The sequence below is a fragment of the Pseudopipra pipra genome, chromosome 2, assembly GCF_036250125.1.
Source record: "Pseudopipra pipra isolate bDixPip1 chromosome 2, bDixPip1.hap1, whole genome shotgun sequence".
In the NCBI taxonomy this organism is placed as follows: Eukaryota; Metazoa; Chordata; class Aves; order Passeriformes; family Pipridae; genus Pseudopipra; species Pseudopipra pipra.
In genome coordinates this window covers 119,205,617-119,228,316 of record NC_087550.1, presented here as the reverse complement: position 1 = coordinate 119,228,316, position 22,700 = coordinate 119,205,617, and the positions used below count along the sequence as shown (strand labels likewise).

Sequence of the window (22,700 nt, the reverse complement as noted above, 5' to 3'; positions counted from 1 at the left end):
GTGTCAGATCCCGAGGGAAAGCACTACTCACGATTTGGGAGCCACGGGAGTCGGCAGGAATCCGTATTCCACAGGCTCACACTGAGGATCTTCCCTTTCACTCGACCCACTCAGCTGATCTCCACAATTGACCAGCGTCCAGTCGGGGCCCCAGCCCACGCGGAAGGAGCGCCCCATGAAGAGTCCCATGTCCATCAGGAGCTTCCCTTTGCCGTAGGTGATGGAGCGCTCCAGAGGGACGAGGCCGCGCTGCCGGCGGGCACCCACTGTCCTCACCTGCACCTCGGGCACCGCCGGGGGCACGGAGAACACGGCGGCCAGCGGGGACACTGCTGACCACAGGGCCCCGGGAGGGGGGCTGCCCAACGTCCTGCGGGCCTTGGCATCGGGCACGGCAGCGCCCGGCGGCTGGACGAGGACGCTGGCAAAGCGGGACTGCAGCAGCCCAGCAGCTGGCAGGGAGAAGCGGGAAGAGTGTTTCAGTGGAGGGGCAGCCGTGTGTCACGGTGTCATGGTTTGAGATAGCCCTAAAATCCAATTCCCTAGCTCCATTCCCCCCTCCCACATCTCAACCTAATGTGAGATGGGTTTTTCCAGACAAAACACACCAGACTCAAAGTGGGGGAAAGGGAATATATTACAATGACTGTACAAAGGACAGTTCTGCCCTTCTCAAGGTGTTCCAGGGCTCCTGGAGCAGCCAGTGGAAGTGTTTGGATAACAGGGTGTGAGGGAAACTCAGGGCTAAGTGTGGTTGTCTGCAGTGCTGAGACCCACAGACCCCCCTGAGCCAAAGGAACACGTGGGGTGTTCCCAGGAACAGGACAGGGACAGCCTCACCCACAACCAGCAGTTCCCAAAGGAGTCACCAATTTAATGCCAGAATTAAGACATCAGAACAGAAGGGGGGGGAGAACTGATTAGCAGGGCTGACACTGAACCCACAGGCACAGCTCAGGTCTGTCCCTTTAAATCAAATTGGCTTTGAATTAATTAACCCATCTGAATTAATGGGTTTCCTCAACTAGGAAGCATCACCATGCTTGTTACCAGAGGGATTTGCCAATATTCCTATGGAAAGCACCAGTTAGTGGATGCACTGGGTGTGAGGGACAAGGTTTGGGCAGTGAGGGCTCTGGGTCTGCCCCGTGCTGGCTCCCCCTGAGCCCACCCAGGGAGCTCGTGGCACCTCCAAACTAAGCTACAGAGTTGTTGGTGCCTCTGTGAGATATTAAAACCCACAGAGGCAGGTTAAATAAAAAAGCAAACAAAACCAAAGGCAAACTGTGAAAAGAGCAGTGCAAGTGTCAGAGGAGGAGAGGGAGGTGCTCCAGGCACTGGAGCAGGGAATGAACAGAGGAGGAAGGAGTGGCAGACAGGAACTGCTGCAGATCCTCTGACTTTGCCAGTTCATGTTGAAACTCAGCTCTTTCTTCACACAATCTGTGGTTTCTCACCGTACCTGAGTGTCTTTTCTGCCCTTGTGATTTTGAAATGGGCAGCCTTGGAGAGCAGATCTCTTGGGAAGTGTCCACTTTGACAGGTTGCTTCCCAGGATAATCCAGGATCAAATCCAGGTCGTCGTCATCAGCAAGCAAGGAAGCTTTCATGATCTGAGGACGTGGGAAGCCAAGGCAGCACATCAGCAATCCCTCTCACTGCAGCAGTTCCCTGAGCTCATCAAAATAGCTCTTCCCACCCAAAATAACTCCCACATGCAGCACATGACCAAACAACACACTCATGGATGCAAATATTCCAAGAAACAGTGGAGGCACAGCTCAGGATGTCACCTGATGACAGGGTTTTACAACTACTAGTTAAACTACTGTGGACTTGTTAGGGAAGGGAGTGACATCCCAAAAATAATCCTGATTTCTTAGATCTTAGCTCTGTCCGCTTGTTTTTCAGCTTAAGGAAGAACTTCAGGACTATTTGTTATCATAGGTAGAAGCCCAAGAGTGTTCACAGTACTTTCCTTCCAGGAAATTACAAAGGCCTGGAGGGACAGGACAAGGGGGAATGGCTTCCCACTGCCAGAGGGCAGGGATAGATGGGATATTGGGAAGGAATTGCTGGCTCTGAGGGTGGGGAGGCCCTGGCCCAGGTTGCCCAGAGAAGCTGTGGCTGCCCCTGGATCCCTGGAAGTGTCCAAGGCCAGGTTGGATGGGGCTTGGAGCACCCTGGGCTGGTGGAAGGTGTCCCTGCCATGGCAGGGGTGGCACTGGATGGGCTTTAAGGTCCCTTCCCACCCACACCAGTCTGGGATTCTATGAAATACAAGCACGAACAACAAACCCCAAATCAAGACCAGTTATCCCAACCCCTTGTTCTCCACCAGCTGGGCCCAAGGCCAAGTCTGCCATTAGCTCAGCTTATCCCACTGCCCACACTCCAGAGTTAAATCAGAGTTCTGGCTTTAGGGTGAGTGTTCCTTCAGCTCTGAGCTTTCCATGTCTCCGAGGTTTCCCACAGAACAGAGCCCTGGTAAGTTCAGTCCCACTCCAGGAGTGAGGCACAGTCCATTACAAGCTGACACACAAACACTGGGAGGCAAATGCAGCCCTGGAGAAGGGCTGGCTCTCCCAGCTCCTGCCCTGGGAGGGCTGGCAGGACACTGACCTGCAGGACGTAGGGGTTGATGCCGTGGGTGGAGGCGATGTGGGTGGAGGTGGGCACGGCCTCCTGCTCCTCGGCCAGGCTGTCCTCCCCAAAGGGCTCCTGGGGCTGCTCCTGGGGCTGCTCCTGGGTGATGTCTGCCATGTCGCTGTCCAGCTCCACCACCCTGCCCAGCTGCTCCAGCTCCAGGGGCTGTGGATACAGAGGCCACGTCACACCCCCTGGGTCACACCCCTGCCAGGACAGAGCACCTCAGAGTCCCAGCAATCACCTGCAAGCGCAGCCGAGCGTTCCCTGGGGGTGCCAAGGCTCCACACCAAGGTCAGGGGTGGACACACAGAACCTCCAGGGTGTGCCAGTGACACGGAAGAAGCAGTCTCAGCTTAGAGGTGCCCTCCTGGAGTTTACCCAGTTCTGCCATTCAGTTTTGGAAACTGTTCTTCAGCCTTCCAGTTCTCATGTTCCCAGCGAAGGGAGAGCTCTGTTTGTCCTGCCTTCCTCCTTTTCTCCCCCAGAGCCCATCCCATGCAGCACAAATTCAAACCAAGGAGTCTGCATTCCACAAAGAACTCAACTTTCAGTCGTTACTGTGAGGGTGGGGAGGCCCTGGCACAGGTTGTGGCTGCCCCTGGATCCCTGGAAGTGTCCAAGGCCAGGCTGGATGAGACTTGGAGCAGCCTGGGATAGTGGCAGGGGGTGGGACTGGATGAGCTTTAAGGTCCCTCCAACCCAAACCACTCCGTGATTCCATGGCTAACTCTGACCACTGTCATGCCTGTACCTCTGCCCCAGACTGGGGCCTGAGCTCCAGAGTACTGGTTTGGCTCCTGTTTAACCATCCCATGGCTCAGCTACATGTCCTGGGAAAGCCTCATGCTTCCAGCTTCCTCAATTCCCAGGAAAAACACAGTACAGACCACTGAAGTGATGTAAACAGAGGAGTGGAGAAACCCAGGCAGGGAGTGCCCTGGAATCCTGCTCAGGAATTAAGGAGCATATTCACGAGGCTGTGCTTAGCTCAGTAGGATTAGGCAGGAAATGGGATGGAGGGGCTGAGCTGAGGCAGATAAAATCAGACTGGGGGGGGCTGTAAAGACAAAAGTGAGTGGCAGACCCAGAATGTGAGCATGGCCCAGCACGTGGGACAGATTTACAAGTCAAAATATGGTTACAAACACCCAAGTTTCACTGCTCCCTTCATTGGGCTTTAATGCAGCAGGTCCCCGTGTAACCACTCCCTTGCAACATTAATCAATTCATTAATATTCAAGTTAGCGAGGGAAGACAAGAAAAACCCCAAGCCTGGATCCTAAATGCTTCCTACAGCCCAAATAGTACTTTTTTCAGACATGTTCTACACCAAGAGTTTGGCAAGTTTCAAGCCATGCTGTGTTGTTTCTCAGGGGTTTGGGAAACAAAATGACATTTTTCCTATTTTCAGAAATTAAAACCTGAGTTAATGGTATGCAAGTCAGAGAGGTTAATGAACCAAGAGGGGTTTTTAAGTACACTGGAATGTGTAAGACAGGTTTGAACATATCAGAGATACTCCCAGTATTTCTGAGAGTTTAAAACCTCCGCTCTGGTGCCATCAGTGTGACCAGGAAGCAGGAAGGGGAGCTGCAGTGAGGCTGTGGGACAGCCCTGAGTGCAGCTCAGAACACAAGTCATGAAGGATCTATCCAGCAGCACGATGATCAAGGTGTTAATAAGCCCAGGCCCCTGAAGGAGGGTTAGAACAGCAGCTGGACACTGCTCTGGGATTCCCCACTGCAGGCCCAGAGCAGAGGTGGCAGCTCACCTGGTCTGTCCAGGGGGCAGAGCTGCTGGCACTGCTGGACAGTGACCAGGAGCCCCAGGGCCCCTCCAACCTGCCTGGAGATCTGTGTCCTCCTACCACACAAGTGGCCAGCAGAGGTTCAGGAATATCAGGAAAAAAATTCTATGTTACAAACACAAAATCCTGGAGGTTGGAAAAGCTTCTGAGCCCATCTGTTCCCCAGCACTGCCAAGGCCACTGTTAACCCATGTCCCCAAGTGCCACATCCACATGGCTGTTAAATCCTTCCAGGAATGTGAGTCATCACTGTGCCAGGGCTGCACAGGCCTTTCCATGAGGAATTTTCCCAATACCCGACCTGAGCCTCCCCTGGCACAGCTGGAGGCCGTTCCCTCTCCTCCTGTCCCTTGTTCCCTGGCAGCAGAGCCCGACCCCCCCCCGGCTCCCCCCTCCTGTCAGGGGGTTGCAGAGCCAGAAGGTCCCTCCTGAGCCTCCTTTTCTCCAGGCTGAGCCCCCCCAGCTCCCTCAGCCCCTCCTGCTGCTCCAGCCCCTTCCCAGCTCTGGTCCCTTCCCTGCACACGCTCCAGCCCCTCCATGTCTCTCTCCCATGAGGTTCCAGACCTGGACACAGCCCTGGAGGTCCCTCAGCAGTGCCAGCACAGGGGACAGTCCCTGCCCTGGGGCTGTGCCCACACTGGGGCTGGCACAGCCCAGGGGCCATTGGCCACCCAGGCACAGCCAGGCTCCTGTTCCCAGTGAACTGGATCAAACTCTGCCTGCTCTGTGTAAGAGGGGCCCAGCACTGAGGATGTTTTGCAAAGCTTTAGGAGCTGTCACATCCAACACAGAGACATTTACAAATCCAGCATGTAACCAGCCTTAAAAAAGCAGGTTTTTTAATAAAAATAGAGCACGTTCTTCAAATAAGAAGCAGAGAGTCTTGCACACTAATGATGGCAGAAGCAACTGAATGCACAGCATCACTCTCCAGGCAGGCAGCAGGCGTTGGCATTACAGAGTGTGTGTTTAATAGTCACAAAAACAAGGGTTCTTCCAGAAGTGGTGCAAAGCTGCCAAACTCACACTAGAATCTGAACAAGAAACAAGGGTTGAAAGCCTCCCCACGCCCCCTCTCAGTATGAAACGTCAAGTACTCCATGAAAAACAACATGCAAACACTCAGAGTTCAGAAGAGTTTGTGTAAGGTTTCACTCTCTGGATTCCAGGATACTCCAACCACCCCTTCCCAGGCACCAGCTACTCTCCAAATGCCACGTTTCCAACCCCCTTTAGTCACTGTCCTTCTACCTGAGCCGGGGGTGCTGGTTTGCCGTTCAGGGCCATCTGCTGGGGTGGCAGGTGCCCTGGGGGTGGCACAGGGGTGGTCTTTAACTTCTTGGTGTCCACTTTGGAAGGATGATCTTCTTCTTCCTCATCTGAATCTTGCAAGCCATACTTGGAAAAGTGTGCTACCTGTGTTAAGGAGAAGGACAAACGTGTCACAGCTTGGAACAGAGGTTTCAGGCACCCATTTCTGGAAGGCCTGGACAACGAGCAGGTGTAACTGTCCCCTGCCCATGCAGGGGTCCCAGCATATACAGCTGTGACACCTGCAACAAGTTCGGCCTCTCTATAGACCAAAACCGCCTGTAGGCAGGTCTGAGGCCACAGTTTTGATCACAGAACCCCAGGTTCGTTTGGGTTCAGAGAGACCTTAAAGCTCATATTATTCCAAGGGCAGGGAAACCTTCCACTAGCCCAGGCTGCTCCAAGCCCTGTCCAACCTGGTCCTGGACAGCTCCAGGGATGGGGAGACAGCTGGTGAGGATGGTTCTCCCCATGGCTGAGGCACCTGAGAGAGCTGTCAGAAGTTCAGCCAATGTGAACTATAAACTCTCAGGACAGCCCATCTCCAGCCTCCTTTGGTGCAGCCCTCACCTTGAACACCCAGGAGCCGGTCTCGGGGCGGTACTCCTTGAAGCGGGCGCCCTGCTTGCGGGACACGGCCTCCAGCCGGCCCTCGTAGTTCATCTCCGCCAGCCGCTCCGGGCTCTTGATCAGGCACCGCGACGTCTTGTCCGTGGGCCACACCCCGTCCAGGGTCACCTCGGCCCGCCTGGCACGGGGCACAAACGTCAGGGCACGGGGGCTGAGGGAAAGCTGCTCGGGACAGAGGGGAGCTGGGACCGGGACAGGGGAGACTGGACAGGCGAGCTCAGCTCAGCACAGGACAGGTGAGAATGGGACAGGTGAGCTCAGCTCAGAGCGGGACAGGCGAGCTCAGCTCAGAGCGGGACAGGGGAGAATGGGACAGGTGAGCTCAGCTCAGCTCAGAGCGGGACAGGGGAGAATGGGACAGGTGAGCTCAGCTCAGCTCAGCACGGGACAGGTGAGAATGGGACAGGCGAGCTCAGCTCAGCTCAGCACGGGACAGGGGAGAATGGGACAGGTGAGCTCAGCTCAGCTCAGCACGGGACAGGTGAGAATGGGACAGGCGAGCTCAGCTCAGCTCAGCACGGGACAGGGGAGAATGGGACAGGTGAGCTCAGCTCAGCATGGGACAGGTGAGAATGGGACAGGCGAGCTCAGCTCAGCACGGGATGGGTGAGAATGGGACAGGGGAGCTCAGCTCAGCTCGGAGCAGGACAGGTGAGAATGGGACAGGTGAGAATGGGACAGGTGAGAATGGGACAGGTGAGAATGGGACAGGTGAGAATGGGACAGGTGAGCTCAGCTCAGAGCAGGACAGGTGAGAATGGGACAGGTGAGAACGGGACAGGTGAGCTCAAAGCAACTTTTAAACCCAATTTCTGGTTCAGAAATGTGCAAGTCTCCCACAGCTGTAACACTACATGCTGAATGCACAACTTGGACCGAGATGTCCTGGTCCCCACCTGCAAACACAGCAGCCTGGCAGGATTTTAAAATCAGCCTTATTTAACACCTACCTATTTAAACCTTCCCCAATGGGTGGTTTTCTCTCGTCGTCAGGGTAAACAATGACTTCTTTTCTCCGGATATGAACGATCTCATCCAGATTTAGGTTTGTTAGATTTACTTCTCCTTCAAAGTAAATTGATCCATAACCTGCAGAACCAACCAAAATGTCACAATTTGTCTGTGAAAAGTCACGTGCCAGAGAACCCCCATTCCTGCTGTGCTGCCCCTGCTTCACCCAGCCCTGTCCTGAATCCAGGGCAAAGTCCAGGTGACGATTCCTTCCCAGTGAGGAAATCCTGAAGAAGCATTATCCACTTCAACACCATTATTTCAGGCTGTGAGAGCAGGAGGTGTCCAGCCTGGAGAGGAGAAGGCTCCAGGAAGACCTTAAAACCCCTGCCAGGATCTAGAGGGGCTCCAGGAGAGCTGGAGAGGGACTGGGGACAAGGGTCTGGAGGGAGAGGACAAGGAGAAATGGCTTCCCACTGCCAGAGGGAAGGGTTAGATGGGATATTGGGAAGGAATTCCTGGCTCTGAGGGTGGGGAGGCCCTGGCCCAGGTTGCCCAGAGAAGCTGTGGTTGCCCCCGGATCCCTGGAAGTGTCCAAGGCCAGGTTGGACGGGGCTTGGAGCACCCCGGGCTGGTGGAAGGTGTCCCTGCCCATGGAATGAGATGGGTTTTAAGGTCCCTTCCAAGCCAAACCAGTCTTTGATTCTGTGATTTATTCTCCCCTAAAATCCCACACCACTTCCATGCAAACTGCTCCCAAAGCCAAGGGCCCTGGTTACAATCAGCCTGAGGGTTTGGCACTTGGGTTCTGCAGCTTCAGGACTCCCTGGATGAAGGAGGAGCCCCTGGGCAGGCAGGGGGGTCTCACCTTTGCGGCCTATGGTGAAGTCTGTCACGATACATTCGTTCCTGTCGTTGGTGAACCTGGCCAGCTCCTCCATGGAGGGGATGGTGTAGTAGCCAGCTCGTGTCAGAACAATCCCTGCAAGAGAACATTCCCTGAGAACAAGGCTGGCAGCAAGTTACCAACATTCCCAGAGTCTCATCCAGTTTCTTTTGCCAGCCTGAACAACTGGAAGCCTCAGAGGAACTGATATTAAGTGCACCAAAAGCCAACAGGCACTAGAACACCTTCATTCCAAGGCTTCAGAGCACATTTGAGCCAAGTGCTCTGGCAGGTCCTCCCAGCCCAGCCACCTGTCAGAGAGCAGGAGTGCAAAGAAAGGGGAAAAGGTGGGCAGGGAGAAAGATGCAAGTGCAGCTTTAACAGCCCGGGGGCTTGAGCACCTGCTGACCAAGCTGCAGCTTCTTTTACGTTTAAGAGGCTCCAACTGTTCTTCTATTAATTTGTCCAATTTAAATCTTTAAATTTCTCAAAAGCTTTTGGCACCTACAAAATGTCTGAAGACATCTCTTTTGAGCACATCACCTGCCAGTCTCATTACATGCCACGTGTTACTTGAAAGGATGAACAAATCTTTTCCCTTCCCGTGAGTTTAAAAAAGCCCCAACACGCGTGACATCAAACCGGGGGATAAAATTTAAACGCTCACTGACTCAGCAGGTTAGATTTCTGCACTAGGCAGGAGAGTGGGGAGCAGGATGTGTGTTCTGGAGAAAAGAGGAGGGAAACCAGAGAAAGCTGAGGGTGCAGGGGAGCAGAGAAGCCGCAGAGGACGCTGCCCTGCCCCGGAGTGCCCACCTGCAGGGTACAGGTGGTGCAGGGTGTCGGGCTCCTCGGGCTCGTCCTGCAGGGAGTCGTCCTGGCAGGAGGCGTCCTCGCTGCTGCCCTCCAGCCCGTTGCGCAGCGCCGCCCGCATGTTCAGCGCCACGATGGTGTCGTCCACGGGCTGCCCCTTGTGCCCGCCGCCCTCCAGGCTCTGCGGGACGGGCTTGGCGATGGGGTTGGTGTAGAACCGCGTCACCTCGTGCGCCTCCTCCTCCTCGCGCTCCCCGTCCGCACGGTGGTTCTCCTCGGGGGGCACCGACAGGAAGAACCTGGGAAACCAAGGGCAACGTGGCATTATTGAGTCCCGAGGGGCCTGGGCCAACGCTCCTGTGGAGGGCCAGGAGTTGGACCTGGATGATCCCCGTGGGTTTGTTCTAACTCAGGATATCCTGTGATTAAACTTCTGCTGCCTAGCCACACAAAAAGCCAGCAGGATGACCTGAACTGCAGAATCAGGGATTGTTCCCCTTCCCTCCACCCCTGCTTGACAACCTCTGCCTTCTGTCACCTGGGGCTCCCAGCACGACACTGGTGAGACTGGGAGAGGGGCCCCACAGTGGCTGAGGACTGAAGCACATGCCCTGTGAGCAGAGCCTGGGTGACACAGGGCACTCAGTCTGGAACAGAGGCTTCAAAGGGAGGTGTACAGCTCCCAACCCCTCTGCCCCCAAGGAACTGCCCAGTGCAGGGCCAGGGTGACCCCACTCCCACATCAGTTCTTACTTCTGGGAGCTTTCAATAAAATCAACATGTTGAGCTGCTTAGGAGTTTTTTTTCAGCCTCTGATTAAAAGAACCCAAAGGAAAACCAGAGTTCAGCTGAACTATGGCCACAGGTTTTTAGAGGAGGTTGGAATTCTGGCTTTGGGGGAGCCTTAGAGGCTCCTCTCTTTAATCTGTACAAAATACATGTGCAGAAAATAGAAACATGAGATGTCAGGACCAGTGGAGCTTCCCTGCAATTCCCACATCACTGAGGACTAACCTCAAAAGGTTCTTCTCCCCTCAGGGGAGAAGGGACCTTAAAGGTTTAGCACTTAGCTCAAGGAATGTCCTGGTTGTTCACTACAGGGAATGAAGAGAGACTCATCCAGAAAAACAAGTTGCTCCACTGCCCCTGCTGTTGGGTAGGATGACCTGGCAGTGCCACGCAGCAATGACACAGAGTTCATTCAGGAGGAAATGAATGTCCCAGCAGGGCAGTTGCTGCCAGTGACCAGCTAAGGTGACAGCCCTGAGGAGAACTCCCTGTTGTCAGCGGTACCAGAGGCAGCACCAGGCTGACTCCTGCTGAAGACAAACCCCGAGGTGCTGACTCACCTGTCCCCGTTCTCGGGGTACTCGGACGGGGATGCCAGGTCCTCGTTCTCGCGGCTCACGGGGGAGAACAGGCTGCTGCTGTTCAGGTTCTTCAGAACCAGCTTCTTGATGCTCTTCCTGAAAGCAAAACACACCAACACCTGAGCATTTGGATCTATCCACTGCATAAATACACATTTCATGCTTCATTCAGATGGACCAGAACCAGCTCTAGGACCTGTTCCCACACTCAGGACATATCAAGTCTCCTGTTGGAGACACCAAAACTCTTTTTGGAATTCCATTCAAGGCTTTGGTTTAAGGGTAGGTGTAAAATGCACAAGTCAGTGAAAGTCTCAAAGCCCAAGCTCAGCAAACCACTGGGTTCCCTGTTTTTCAAATCAGTTTTTCCAGAGGCACACAAGGTCTGCCCACAGGTGCAGGTTCATTTTACTGCAGGGTCAGTCTACTTTGTGCTCTTTGTTTTTACTAAACTCCAAAGCTTTCCAACCCCCTTTTTTCTTTGACTGTCACTGATGCCCCAGAAGATTGAACCCAAAAGGTTCACTTGGGCGGATCCACAATTTATTCCTCACAGAAACATGTGTGGATCTGAAACAGAACCAGGGCTGGGATAAACCCACCAGAAATGTGCCTCCTTGCTGAGGGCAGCAGCAAACCTGGTGACACTCTTAGTGCAGGAGGAGGGAGTATTACCCTGTGCAAGCTTTCCTGGTAAGAATTCCTACTTGATTTCATAGGAGCTTTGCTCCCATTGTGGGCTGACCTCATTTTACAGCTTATTGGGCCTCAACAGTTTAAGCTGAACTTTTTCACCTCCTCTGCAGAACACAGTTCTATTCAAGTCCTACAGAAAACTCGCCATCCCTATTCCTGTTTGAACCAGGGCACGAAATGACAGGAGTTAGGAAACTCCCCAGGAGTTACTGGGCCTGCCGAGAAGGTTCTCAGCCCTGCCCAGACACTGACTTTGGCATGAAGGCCCCGTTGGACAGGGAGGGCTCGTCGTCGTCCAGCCCGTCGAAGAGCTTGGACTTGGCGGATCCCGACGACTGCAGGGCCTTGGGCCGCACCCGGGTGGCCGGCCGGGGGGTCAGCTTGTAGTGAGTGGGTGTTGTCAGGGCTTTCTGGGCTGCTGGGTTGGTTGGCTTCAGCCTCTGAAACAGAAACAGGGAGAGTTGGAACTGCCAGAGCACGTGCTGTGAAGGTTTGGGACGGCTGGAAGGTGCTCCAGCCCAGGGCCTGGAAATGCAAAGGGGATGAGAAGTCACGGGGGAAGCAATAAACAAACTCAGGTAGGAGGCCTCCAGGAACAGCCCCATCCATCAGCCTGGATCTATGTGCCCCCCAGGCCCTGTGCTGGGCTCCAGCTGCCAGGCAGGACCCATCTCCAGCCCCTGGAACCTGCCCTGGGGAAGCAGCCACTTACAACCTCCCCTAACACTTCAAAAACCTGAAAAGTGCTTGGTTTGTCGTATTTTAAACAAGTCAGCAGGGAAAGGTTTGTCAGAGACTCTCAGAGATGTCCTAAGCAAAGCTCAAGCACATCTCTAGAATTATTCCAAGCATTAGCAACTACCCATCTTTATTCCCAAGCAGCAGCAGTGAGCACAAGAACTCCAAAGGCAAGGCTCTGCTGCAGGCAAAAGCAGGAAGTCATGGAATGGTTTGGGTTGGAAGGGACCATAGAGATCATCCAGTTCCAACTCCCCTGCCACAGGCAGGGGACCTTCCACTGGAGCAAGATAAAGTAGTTTGTGTCTTGGAGAGGGTCAAAAGCCACTGCACCACTGGGAGAACACAGAGAGCAACTTATTTCGCTGCTCCCTGTGCATTCAAGTGAGGACAGTGAACACAAACCAAAGTAACTTCAACTCTGCCCCACAAATGAGTTCAGTGTGTTGTGCTCTTACCTCCTCTTTCTTCTTCGGGTCGGACATGGGGTTTCTGAAGAGCGGGGAGTCTCCGAAGGGGGAGTAGGTGAGGCTGTTGAGGTGCTGCTGCAGGACAGCCTGCTGGGCCGCCGAGGCGTTGGGGTCTGTCAGGGCTGCAAGACAAAGCACTGCAGCTTTACAGCCCTGCTGCTGAGCCAGGGCAGGCAGGGACAGCGTCTGCCACAGCACCTCCTCCTCCACAGTGTGCAACCACCTTCCCTAAGCTGAAGAGCTGAGGGTATGGAGAGCTACGGGGCAGTGGAAGAGCCTGGCCTGCCAAAATACTCAGCTAGTCCAGCTGGCTTCTGAAAGGCTGGGCAGGGCAAATATTTCATGCAGAATTTTTGCATTGCTGCTACAGCAACCAAACTTAAAGGTCCTCTCTACAGGGCACTCTTAATTTTGTCTCTCCATCTTCTAGTATCTAATTTTAACTCCCATTAAAATGCTCTAAGTGCTCACACTGAAGTGTTCGAGCCACCAAGAGCAGCTTAATTCTAATTCCAAAAAAAACAGAGTGAATCTGTGCATTCCTAAAGAACAACAAAACCACTCTCAGGAACAGCTTACTGTCAGGGTCTGCAACAAGTCAAGAGAAGAGCTGGAGACTAATGGATCTTATTTATTAGTGGCCCAATAAAGTCCCTCCAGGTCCCTCCTATCTGGAATTACTGAAGAAGCCAATGCTGCATTTCCCTATTTTTTTGTAAGCATCTACTCTTGCTGCCCAAATCCAATGATAGGAAATGTCAGTAATCTTGAAAACAAAGCTTAAGCAACTTGGAATTACTTAAAAATATACATATAATTAGCAAAAAAAAAAAAAACAACCAGGTCATTAACACAGTCTCCACTGCTCCTGAGGACAGAAGGGGCCTCCAAGACGTTCTGTCAGCCCAAAGCCTTTGGGTGAGGTGTGCTCCCGTGTTCAGGCACACGGACACAAGGCAGGAAGCAGCAGTTGGGTTCAGGACACTCACCTACAGCAGGCTGAGGGGCCCCAAAGCCCAGAGTGGCTGTGGAGGTGTTGAATCCCGGCGCTCCAAACGCTCCCGTTCCCAGCGTTCCCCCCAGCTTGGGCTGGGTGTTTCCAAACAAGGACGTCTGTCCTGCCCCCAGAGCTGTGACAGGAGAGGTGAATGTCACTGACTGTGACACTGTGGCAATCTTACAAGCCCAGCAAAGAATCAGCTCCTCACTGAACTGCAGGAAACACTGCCCGTGTCCATGGATGCTACACGCAGGACTCACGGGATCAGACCAGAGGGTCTGAACACAGAGGACCTCACCAGTTCCACCAGTGCTGCCCAGTTTCTAATAGGTCATTAGCACTGAGTTAACAAGCTCTGAAACTGGGATCCCTGGCTTGAAGCCTTCACAGCCTTTCCTACCTCAGTTACAGGCAATCCCCAGGCTGGATCAGCACTGCAGTCTGATGACTGGGCTTAGGCTGGGAAGAGGTGAGCTGGGAAACTCTTACCTGTTCCAAACCCTGTTCCAAGTCCAGTTCCCAGAGTCCCAGTTGCAGGTTTATTTCCAAACAAACTATTTCCAGCAGTGTTGGCACCAAAACCTTCAAGAACAGAACGAGTAGCTGATTAGAAGTGAACCTAACCCCAAGTGTTTAAATCAAAAAAGCGAAGAGCCCTGCCACAGTCAAGAGCAAATCTCACACTCCTTCCAGCAGTGCAGGCTAAACTGACAAGCAGCAAAGAGCAATTTCAGTGGCAATAAACATATTAAAGTTATGAATATAACACTAAAAATGGCACAGAAAAATGCTGGTTTGCCTTCTTAGGCTTTTCAGTTTGTTACAAACTCCAAGGTTTTACTGAAAGCCAGAGCTGATGGGATGGTGCTGATCTGGCAACAGAGTAAACTGTATTTTCTTCAACTGCCCAGAAGGAGCAAACCCTACTTGACACTGTTCATACCACACACCCATTTCTGTGACTCCCACCCCAGAGCAGGTGGGAATTCTGATTTGCACAAGCACAGCTCAAGGACACAGTTCAAACTGCTGCGATGGGCACCACAAATCCAACGTGGTATCACGTTCAGTGCTCTTCCTGATGTATCTCAGGATCCCATTGTCCCTCCTGGCCACCACAGACTGCACCTTCTCTTAGGGACTCACCAAACCGTGGTACTTAACCACTTAAGGTACTTAACCTTCTGCCTCAGGTTGTTCCACAAGAGCCAAGGTACAAACCAGCACCCACCACATTTCCCTGCACCTTTAACACTCTCGATCCCTGAGCATGTGCTGCTCACAGCCAGGGCTGTGGTATAAGCAGGACAGGTTGAAATGACTGAAATCCTCCTGTTTTTCCCTGCTCCCCAGGTGGCAGGGTCTGGAGGGGGGGTTGTTACCGAAGAGCCCACCGCCCGTGGTGGTTCCGAACGACGGCGCGCTGGTCGTGGTGGCTCCAAATCCAGCAGGCTTGTTCCCAAACAGGGTCTGAAGGGAAAAGAAAAGGAATTTAGAAACCTGGCAGGCTGATATTGCAGGAGTTGGGTTGGTGTTTGGCTGCAGGCAAGGAGGCAGAACTAAGGCCAAGCACAACTGAGCCCACACAGCCTCCCACGAGCCAGGGGGTATCACAAGCCACAAGCACCTCCCAAAAACAACTCCCAGGGTTGGACTCGAGGGGCTTAAGGGTCTTTTCCAACCCCAGTGATTCTGTGATTTCACTCCACCAGAACCAAAATGACTGAACATCATGGTTTAAGTTCATTTTTGGTTCAGGCATCACCACAACTTCCAAGCTGGATTTCCAGCCCTGCACTGAGGAAGCCTTGGTGCCACTCAGGCACTGAGAGCCTCGGCCTCCCCTGCTGTTTTCATCCCTCCACACATCACTCGTTAAAAAAATGGCTCTATTACACGTTTATCCTTCAGTTTACATCAAACCACCCTGTTCTTGCATCTCAGGCATCTTAACTCCTAAGCTAACACTGCTTTCATGGAGGTCACTGCCCCGGGACAGGACTGGGGTTGGTTTTCTCTCTTTCATCAGTAAGGCACAAACATACCGAACCACCAACACCAAATCCTGTGTTGGCTTGTCCAAAAAGGCCCGTTCCCGTTCCAAATCCAGTCCCAGCATTTGTATTGGCAGCTGTCCCAAAAAGGCCTCCGGGCTGCGAGGGCTGGGTGACCCCAAAGAGACCCTACGAACAGGAACCAGGTTAAGGTCACGCTCCAAGGCTTTTCCAAGTCCAGCACTGACAGCAACAGATCCAACACCCAAAATCAGGCAGTAAAATGATGGTACATTAGCCCTTGTGCTGGGGGAAGAGGAGGGAGGAAGAGCATTCCAGAAGCTTTAGTCCTCCTCCAAGAAATTGGTTACAAAAAGGAAATTAAAAAAACAAAACAAAACAAAACCTGAAGAATTTATGCTCTTAGCTTTAAAGGATATTGGAATTTCCTCATGGCTGAGTAAAGGACATGGAAAAGAAACAATTCACAGGGTTTTCTGGGAGAAGTCACAACAAATTCACAATGGATATAGGATTTTTGGAACCAAAGTCCCTAGTTATGCAACAGGCCACAGCTATGCAGCATCTTTGTGTCACAAGAGCCCAGGATTGCTGCTCATTAGTCACCATGAAGTCCAGAACAGTTAATGAATTCCCACAGGAGGTTAATCATGGAATTCTATTATCTGTGTGAACAGGAATGGAAACACTAGAGCTGCTGGAGAGCAGTGTGCCTGGAGAAGGGAACGGGCACATTAGTGGTGCCCAGCTGAGTGCTGCCTGTTATCCTGACACAGCCTCACTGGCAGGAGGCTCTCCCTTGGCCACAGCATTCCCAGCCCAGCATCCTGCTTCCACCCAGCTGGGCTGCAATGGGAGGGCTCTGTCCCGCGGGCTCCCCGGCCCACGGGCTCCCCGGCCCACGGGCTCCCCATCCCACAGGCTCCCCATCCCACAGGCTCCCCGGCCCACAGGCTCCCCATCCCACGGGCTCCCCATCCCACGGGCTCCCCATCCCACGGGCTCCCCGGCCCACGGGCTCCCCGGCCCACGGGCTCCCTGTCCCACGGGCTCCCTGTCCCACGGGCTCCCTGTCCCACAGGCTCCCCGGCCCATGGGCTCCCCAGCCCACGGGCTCCCCGGCCCACGGGCTCCCTGTCCCACAGGCTCCCTGTCCCACAGGCTCCCCGGCCCACGGGCTCCCTGTCTCACGGGCTCCCTGTCCCACGGGCTCCCCATCCCCCGGGCTCCCCATCCCACGGGCTCCCCATCCCCCGGGCTCCCCATCCCACGGGCTCCCCGGCCCACGGGCTCCCCATCCCACGGGCTCCCCGGCCCCCGGGCTCCCCGGCCCATGGGCTGCCCCGTGCCCTGGAGCAGTGGCCCAGCCGGGCTCAGCCCCTTACCATGGTGCTGGTGTTGGGCTGGCCCAGGGTGCTGGTGCCCCCGAAGGAGAAGCCGGTGTTCTGCGTGGTGGTGGCCTGGCCGAAGGGTTTGTTGAACAGGCTGGTGCTCTGGGAGGGCTGCCCAAAGAGCCCCCCCGTGGTGCCGGTGCCAAAGCCCGTGGTACCTGTGACAGCAGGACAGGACACACCCTCAGTGCTCACCCACACCCAGCTGGGCCCACCCTCGGACAGGCAAACAGGAGAAGAGGAATGGAATATCCTGAGCTGGGAGGGACTCTTGAGGATCACCCAGTCCACTCCTGGCCCTGCCCAGGACACCCCAACACTCCCCCCTGTCCCTCAGAGCGTTGTCCAAACCCTCCTGCAGCTCTGGCAGCCTTGGGGCCGTGCCCACTGCCCTGGGGAGCCTGGGCAGTGCCCACCACCCTCTGGGGGAAGAACCTTGTCCTGAGATCCCCCCTGAGCCTGCCCTGTCCCAGCTCCAGCCCTTCCCTGGGTCCTGTCACTGGTCACCCCATAACCACTTCCATTCTTACAGTCTGGAGGATTTTGATCTGTTGACAGTCAAACTCAATGAACAAACATATCCATTCTTAGGAAGGAATTCTTCCCTGTGAGGGTGGGGAGGCCCTGGCACAGGTTGCCCAGAGAAGCTGTGGCTGCCCCTGGATCCCTGGAAGTGTCCAGGTTGGACAGGGCTTGGAGCAACCTGGGCTGGTGGAAGGTGTCCCTGCCCATGGCAGGGGTGGGACTGGATGGGCTTTGAGGTCCCTTCCCACCCAAACCATTCTGGGATTCTGTGATCTATTTACCTTTCAGTTTGCATCAAAACTAATAAAATTCCAACTGGTGTTTGAATTCCCAAGGCAAGCAAGAAAACAGAGATTTCTATGGCAAAGAGCCCCATCAGTGAACTCTGACCAACCAGTGCAGTCCTGAGCTCACACCCCAGAGTTTTACAGCTGAACAGAATGTTTGCACATCCAGTCACAGCAATCCAGGGCTGGGCAGTACTTACTGGTTCCAAAGGCAGTTTTATTCTGCCCATAGGAAAAGCCTGTATTGGTGGTGGAAGAGCCAAAGAGTCCCGTGGCTGTGCTGGATGTGGCAGTGGAAGAGCCAAACAAGCTTGTGGCTGCTCCTGCTCCCACCGGATTCGAGGGCCCCTTCCGATTCGCCTGGTAATCTTCCAAACGGAGTTCCTGCAGGAAAAGCCAGCTCTTTTTACCCAGGACAAGTGTCTTTGGCACATTCACACAGCACTCAACCTACATCAAGGTGAAGGCTCAAGAAAAGCTGCAACACCTACATTTTTAAAACTAAGGACCCCAAAACCAGGACCTGAACTTAGATCCACGTTTGGGCTTCGATTTGTCTCCCAAGGCTTTTTCAGATCTTTTCCATAGATCTGTTTGGAAGGATCAAATAAACCAACCCCAACGGGGAGGCTTCAGGTGCAATCCTTGGGAACACCAGTTTATAATGAACAGCTGAGTTTTGTCTGGGATCCTGCTGTTATCTCAGCAGGGCAGGACTGTTCCCAGCAGGATCCCGTGTCCTTCTGACCAGATGGAATTTCAGCTCTTCCAAACCTGCATTAAGCATTTAAACCCAACTGCAATTAACGTGGGGCTGCATTAACTGTTTTACTTGAGGACACCTCTCCCGTGTGCGATGCAGACATTGAAGGTTCATTAATGCTCTCACGTTAATGAGCACGGAAGACAACGATGGTCCCAAAAAAGGCCAAGCTAAGCCAAGCTGACCAACAGCCAAGCAAGGCCAGGATGTGTGACCCCCCAGACTGACCTCAAGGGACTTGCTCTCGTACTCCTTCATGGCAGTGATGCACTGGTGCTTGGTGTTGATGTTGGTGCTGACGCCGGATTTCACCATGGTGTCGGTGCCATTCGGGGGCTGCGGGGAAGGAGGAGGGATTTGGGTTAACATCCAGCCAGACTGGAGGTAACACAGTCAGCATTCCCTGCAGATCCTGGGAAATCCTACCCTCAGCACAGACCTGAGGCTCTGTGTGACCTATCTGCTCTGCTCAGGTGAGACCCCACCTGCAGTGCTGCCTCCAGCTCTGGACTCCCAGGATAAAGACATGGAACTGCTGGAGCAGGTCCAGAGGAGGCTCCCAGGGCTGGAGCCCCTCTGCTCTGGAGCCAGGATGGGAGAGCTGGGGGGGTTCATCTGGAGAAGAGAAGGCTCCAGGGAGACCTGAGAGCCCCTTCCAGAGCCTAAAGGGGCTCCAGGAGAGCTGGAGAGGGACTGGGGACAAGGGATGGAGGGACAGGACAAGGGGGAATGGCTTCCACTGCCAGAGGGAAGGGCTAGGTGGGATACTGGGAGGGAATTCTTCCCTGTGAGGGTGATGAGGCCCTGGTTCAGGTTGCCCAGAGAAGCTGTGGCTGCCCCTGGATCCCTGGAAGTGTCCCAGGCCAGGTTGGACAGGGCTTGGAGCACCCTGGGCTGGTGGAAGGTGTCCCTGCCCGTGGCAGGGGATGGACTTTGAGGCCTCTCCCAGCCCAGCCCAGCCTGTGACTCTGTTTTCTATTCCAGGTGTATCTGCACAGCTGAGGCCTCACCCAGGTGTGTTCAGTGACAATCAACAGTGGAATTTACCCCAGGAACACCCAAAACAACTCACAGCAATTCTGCTTTCGGTTTCACTGCAAAGTAGCTTATCTGTGTCTGTGACACCAGTCCTGGAGCTCTGCATGGATTTCACTGCCCCCTTTTTTACCAGTGCTCTGAAGGCACACAGCAACAGCACTGCAACTGCCCAGCCAGGCCAGCCAGCCACAGCTCTGCCCCAGGCAGCAGAGCTCAGCCTTACAGCAGCTCAGCCCCAAAACAAAGAGGGACAAGATCTGCATGAACAAATAACTGGGGGAAAAAATCCCTCCTTCCAGCAGGCACCAGTCACCCCAGGTCCAGGAAGGCCTCTCTGCTGGGCCACCCTCCAGGTCCAACTGCCACAGAACTTCCCAGCAGTTACTGAATCCCGTCTTAAAGGGAACTCACCCAAAGGGGATGGGGTACCACTCCTCACATTCCAGGTCCCATTCCCAAAGCCAGGCTGGCTCAGGGAGAACTGCACTGATTCTGACCCATTCCAAAATGTCTTTTACCTTTATTTGCCATGGATCACCTGGAATTCCGTGGCACTTCCTGCAAAGGCTCAGCCTTAAGAGCTGCTTTACCCCTTCAGCATTAACACAGCTCTAAACCCAGCAAGTCTGGAATTTCACAGTGTTTGAGAACTTTGTGAAGCTCAGGAGAAAAACAAACCTAGTTTATGGAATTAATTACACCTCCTATTTCCACTGCAGCAGTTCCTCACCACTGCAGAACACTTGCACTTGAACTGCTCACTTTCTCACCTCAGTGACCGAGACACCACATCAATACCTGCAGCATGTAACGCTCCCCACAGTGAACAGGCTGAGCAGAAAACCAGAACTTACATTGAACTTAATAGTCGTGCCAGTGGGAGCAGCAGTGAAGCTGGTGGGGCCGAAGAGGGAGCCAGAGGTGCTCCCAAAGGGGTTGGAGGTGGTGTTGGTGGTCCCAAAGAGCCCCCCACTGCTGGTGCTCGTACCGAAGTCTGAGGGAAACACAAGCAAATTAGAACATCTCCATTAAAACAACCCTGAAGCTTAAAACTTAAACCCAATAATTTAATAAAACTATGAAATACTTTGAAAGTGGAAAAAACAGCTGGAAAAAACAATGTGACAGCAGACCTGGAAACTGATTGTGCTGCTAATGCAGTTTTCTGCTGCAGAAGTGCCCCTAACTCAGCACCCCAGGAAACACCACAAAAACCACAGCAACCAGTTTCCTTGTGCTCCTGACAAGCAGGAAGAAAATTACACAATCATTTTACAATAAAGAGAATCAGTGAAGTTCCATTTCTCTTCTCAGAAGGCACTACTACAAGCAGCAGCTTTTGCTTTGTGGAATTACAGCAGAGTTTAAAGGCATTTCATGCTGCAACTGCTCCACCACAGCAGGATAAAAACCCAATATCAAACAGCCCCAGGAGATGTTTCAGAGTAGAAAATTCCAGCCAAACACCTCTTGCAACTTATTTTGAAATTTCCAGCTGGAATCACAGCTCCAGATGCAGGAGCATGTCAGGCTCGCCCTTGGCTGCTGTGGACACCAGGATGTCTCTGTACCCCTCAGGAGAAAAGCCCCCAGCCCCCCCGAACACCCAGTGGGAGAGGGGCAGTGTCACTCACTCCCAAAGCCAGCTGGTTTGTTCTGAGCAAAGGCGTTGTTCTGGGACGAGAAGAGGCCTCCACCAGTGCTGGTGGTTCCAAAGAGGCTGTTGGAGGTCCCCGTGGATGTCCCAAAGCCGAAGCCAGTGTTGGTGGAGGATGTGGCTGGTTGGCTGAAGGTCGTCGACCCAAACAAGCCTGAGGACAGCAAACACTGTAAGACACCCACACCCTCCTTCTCCTGGAGGTTCTGATGGGTTTTGCGTTTTGGGGTTGGGAGGGTGTTCGATCATGTTTCATCATGATCATGTTTTGTTGCTGGCTCCTCGGTTTGGGTTTCTTGCCCCTGCCCCCCTCCAGGCCTGTCCCACTCTCCCCACGCCCCACAGTACCTGGCTTTGTCTGGGTGCTCCCAAACAGGCCTCCCGTGTTGTTGTTGGAGCCGAAGGCCGACGTCCCGAAGGCCCCTCCGCTGGTCGTGCCAAAGCCGGCATCTGGAAGCACAGCCAGGTGAGCCCTGCCCTGCCCTGCCACCTCCGGGGGCTCCTCCAGACACCCCCAGGAGAACAGCTCTGCCTTCCCAACAAACCCAGGCCTGGCGGCTTCCATCCCAACCAACCCCAGCGCCACAGCCTCCACTTGAGTTCTCCCTCCTTCTAGGAAAGGGAGTCTCAGCAGCAGCCATGGAATCCTGCTGTCTCCCCAGACTAAAGGCTTGGGCTCCTGAACCCCATCCACGTGAGCTGGAGAGCTCAGCAGCTCCCTAATCCCACCCTCAAGGGATCAGCCCCTCCACAGCACCCTCTGAGCTGCACCCCAGGGAAGAACAGCTCACCAAAGAGCACCTTTGACTCAGCTGACACGTCTGACTTACTTTGCCCAAAAGTTGAAGTCGTCCCAAAGCCGGTGCTGCCTCCAAATGGAGTTCCAAAGGATTTGTTGAACATTTTCAGGATGGGTCAGGTCTTCTCCCAAGACCTGAAAAGAAGAATTCAGGTTTTATTGAAAGCTTATCCTGCAAACTCCTTTTTCATCCCGCTCATGGCTGAGGGCAGCAATCCCTCTGGGATCCTTCAGCCATGGAACCCATGGCAGCGTGTTTAGGGCACACTGAGCAACTCCTACCCAGCCAGAACCCCAGGGGGACAAGGGCACCAACATTCCAGGGACAGCACAGGTAAGGAGGTGGCACTAACACTGAGGTGTCACCCCTGATCACAGCTCTGCTTTCCACACTGTGCTCCCACAACGTTCCCAGGCCTTTCCACAACTGATTTTCCTGTTCAACCCTATTTGGCAACTGCTTAAAACGTGACAAGTGGGAATGCACTGCAGGAGGATGACAGGAATGCACCTTCCCTCTGCTCCCCACTTCCCACAGCTTGCTGTTCCCAAGAGTTCTGCCCCATTCCCACAGGGCCAAGTTCCATTTCCAGCCCCCCAGTGCAGTGACTGCACATCCCTGGCTGCCCCTCTCCCACCTGTTCCCTGATCACAAACTAGAACAAACTCTGCTCCCAGTCCCTAAGTTTGTCAACAAATCCAGCACTATCCTGACAGGGAGTGTGTGGTGTTTTCCCACAGTGGGGCCAATGCCTGCAGCTCCACCTCTGAGAATGACAGTATTCCCAAAAAAACGGCAGTACTGGGCAAAACAATGCCATATTAACAATAAAAAATTCCCATATTCACCAAAAAAATCCCAGTATCCACCAAAGAAAAATGCCAGTATTCCCTTCAAAGCTCA

At 53.8% G+C, this 22,700-nt stretch overlaps 1 protein-coding gene and 1 long non-coding RNA gene across 5 annotated transcripts in view; one reads left to right on the top strand and one right to left on the bottom strand.

Annotated features, from left to right (window-relative positions):
- Window positions 1–22,700, bottom strand: part of NUP98 (nucleoporin 98 and 96 precursor) — a 209,302-nt gene that overhangs the window by 184,884 nt on the left and 1,718 nt on the right. For 2 of the 4 annotated variants that reach the window (XM_064647206.1, XM_064647205.1), the window contains exons 2-23: window positions 21,828–21,931; window positions 21,346–21,447; window positions 20,975–21,151; window positions 20,195–20,334; window positions 18,531–18,638; window positions 17,740–17,923; window positions 16,722–16,885; window positions 15,367–15,504; window positions 14,704–14,791; window positions 13,811–13,903; window positions 13,311–13,451; window positions 12,310–12,443; window positions 11,366–11,553; window positions 10,397–10,513; window positions 9,051–9,346; window positions 8,217–8,330; window positions 7,348–7,486; window positions 6,338–6,515; window positions 5,708–5,872; window positions 2,623–2,811; window positions 1,463–1,613; window positions 32–452 (exon numbers count right to left, since the gene is read on the bottom strand). In XM_064647206.1, the coding sequence (XP_064503276.1) occupies window positions 32–452; window positions 1,463–1,613; window positions 2,623–2,811; window positions 5,708–5,872; window positions 6,338–6,515; window positions 7,348–7,486; window positions 8,217–8,330; window positions 9,051–9,346; window positions 10,397–10,513; window positions 11,366–11,553; window positions 12,310–12,443; window positions 13,311–13,451; window positions 13,811–13,903; window positions 14,704–14,791; window positions 15,367–15,504; window positions 16,722–16,885; window positions 17,740–17,923; window positions 18,531–18,638; window positions 20,195–20,334; window positions 20,975–21,151; window positions 21,346–21,447; window positions 21,828–21,900 (3,500 nt within the window). In that variant the 5' untranslated portion in view covers window positions 21,901–21,931. Of the gene's footprint in view, window positions 1–31; window positions 453–1,462; window positions 1,614–2,622; window positions 2,812–5,707; window positions 5,873–6,337; window positions 6,516–7,347; window positions 7,487–8,216; window positions 8,331–9,050; window positions 9,347–10,396; window positions 10,514–11,365; window positions 11,554–12,309; window positions 12,444–13,310; window positions 13,452–13,810; window positions 13,904–14,703; window positions 14,792–15,366; window positions 15,505–16,721; window positions 16,886–17,739; window positions 17,924–18,530; window positions 18,639–19,374; window positions 19,654–20,194; window positions 20,335–20,974; window positions 21,152–21,345; window positions 21,448–21,827; window positions 21,932–22,700 lie in introns of those variants that run through there. The other 2 variants (XM_064647207.1, XM_064647208.1) reach the window with 2 other exon arrangements.
- On the top strand, window positions 420–1,889 carry LOC135410490 (uncharacterized). The gene is made up of 2 exons (XR_010428703.1): window positions 420–508; window positions 657–1,889. It is a non-coding gene; the product is annotated as an uncharacterized LOC135410490 (long non-coding RNA).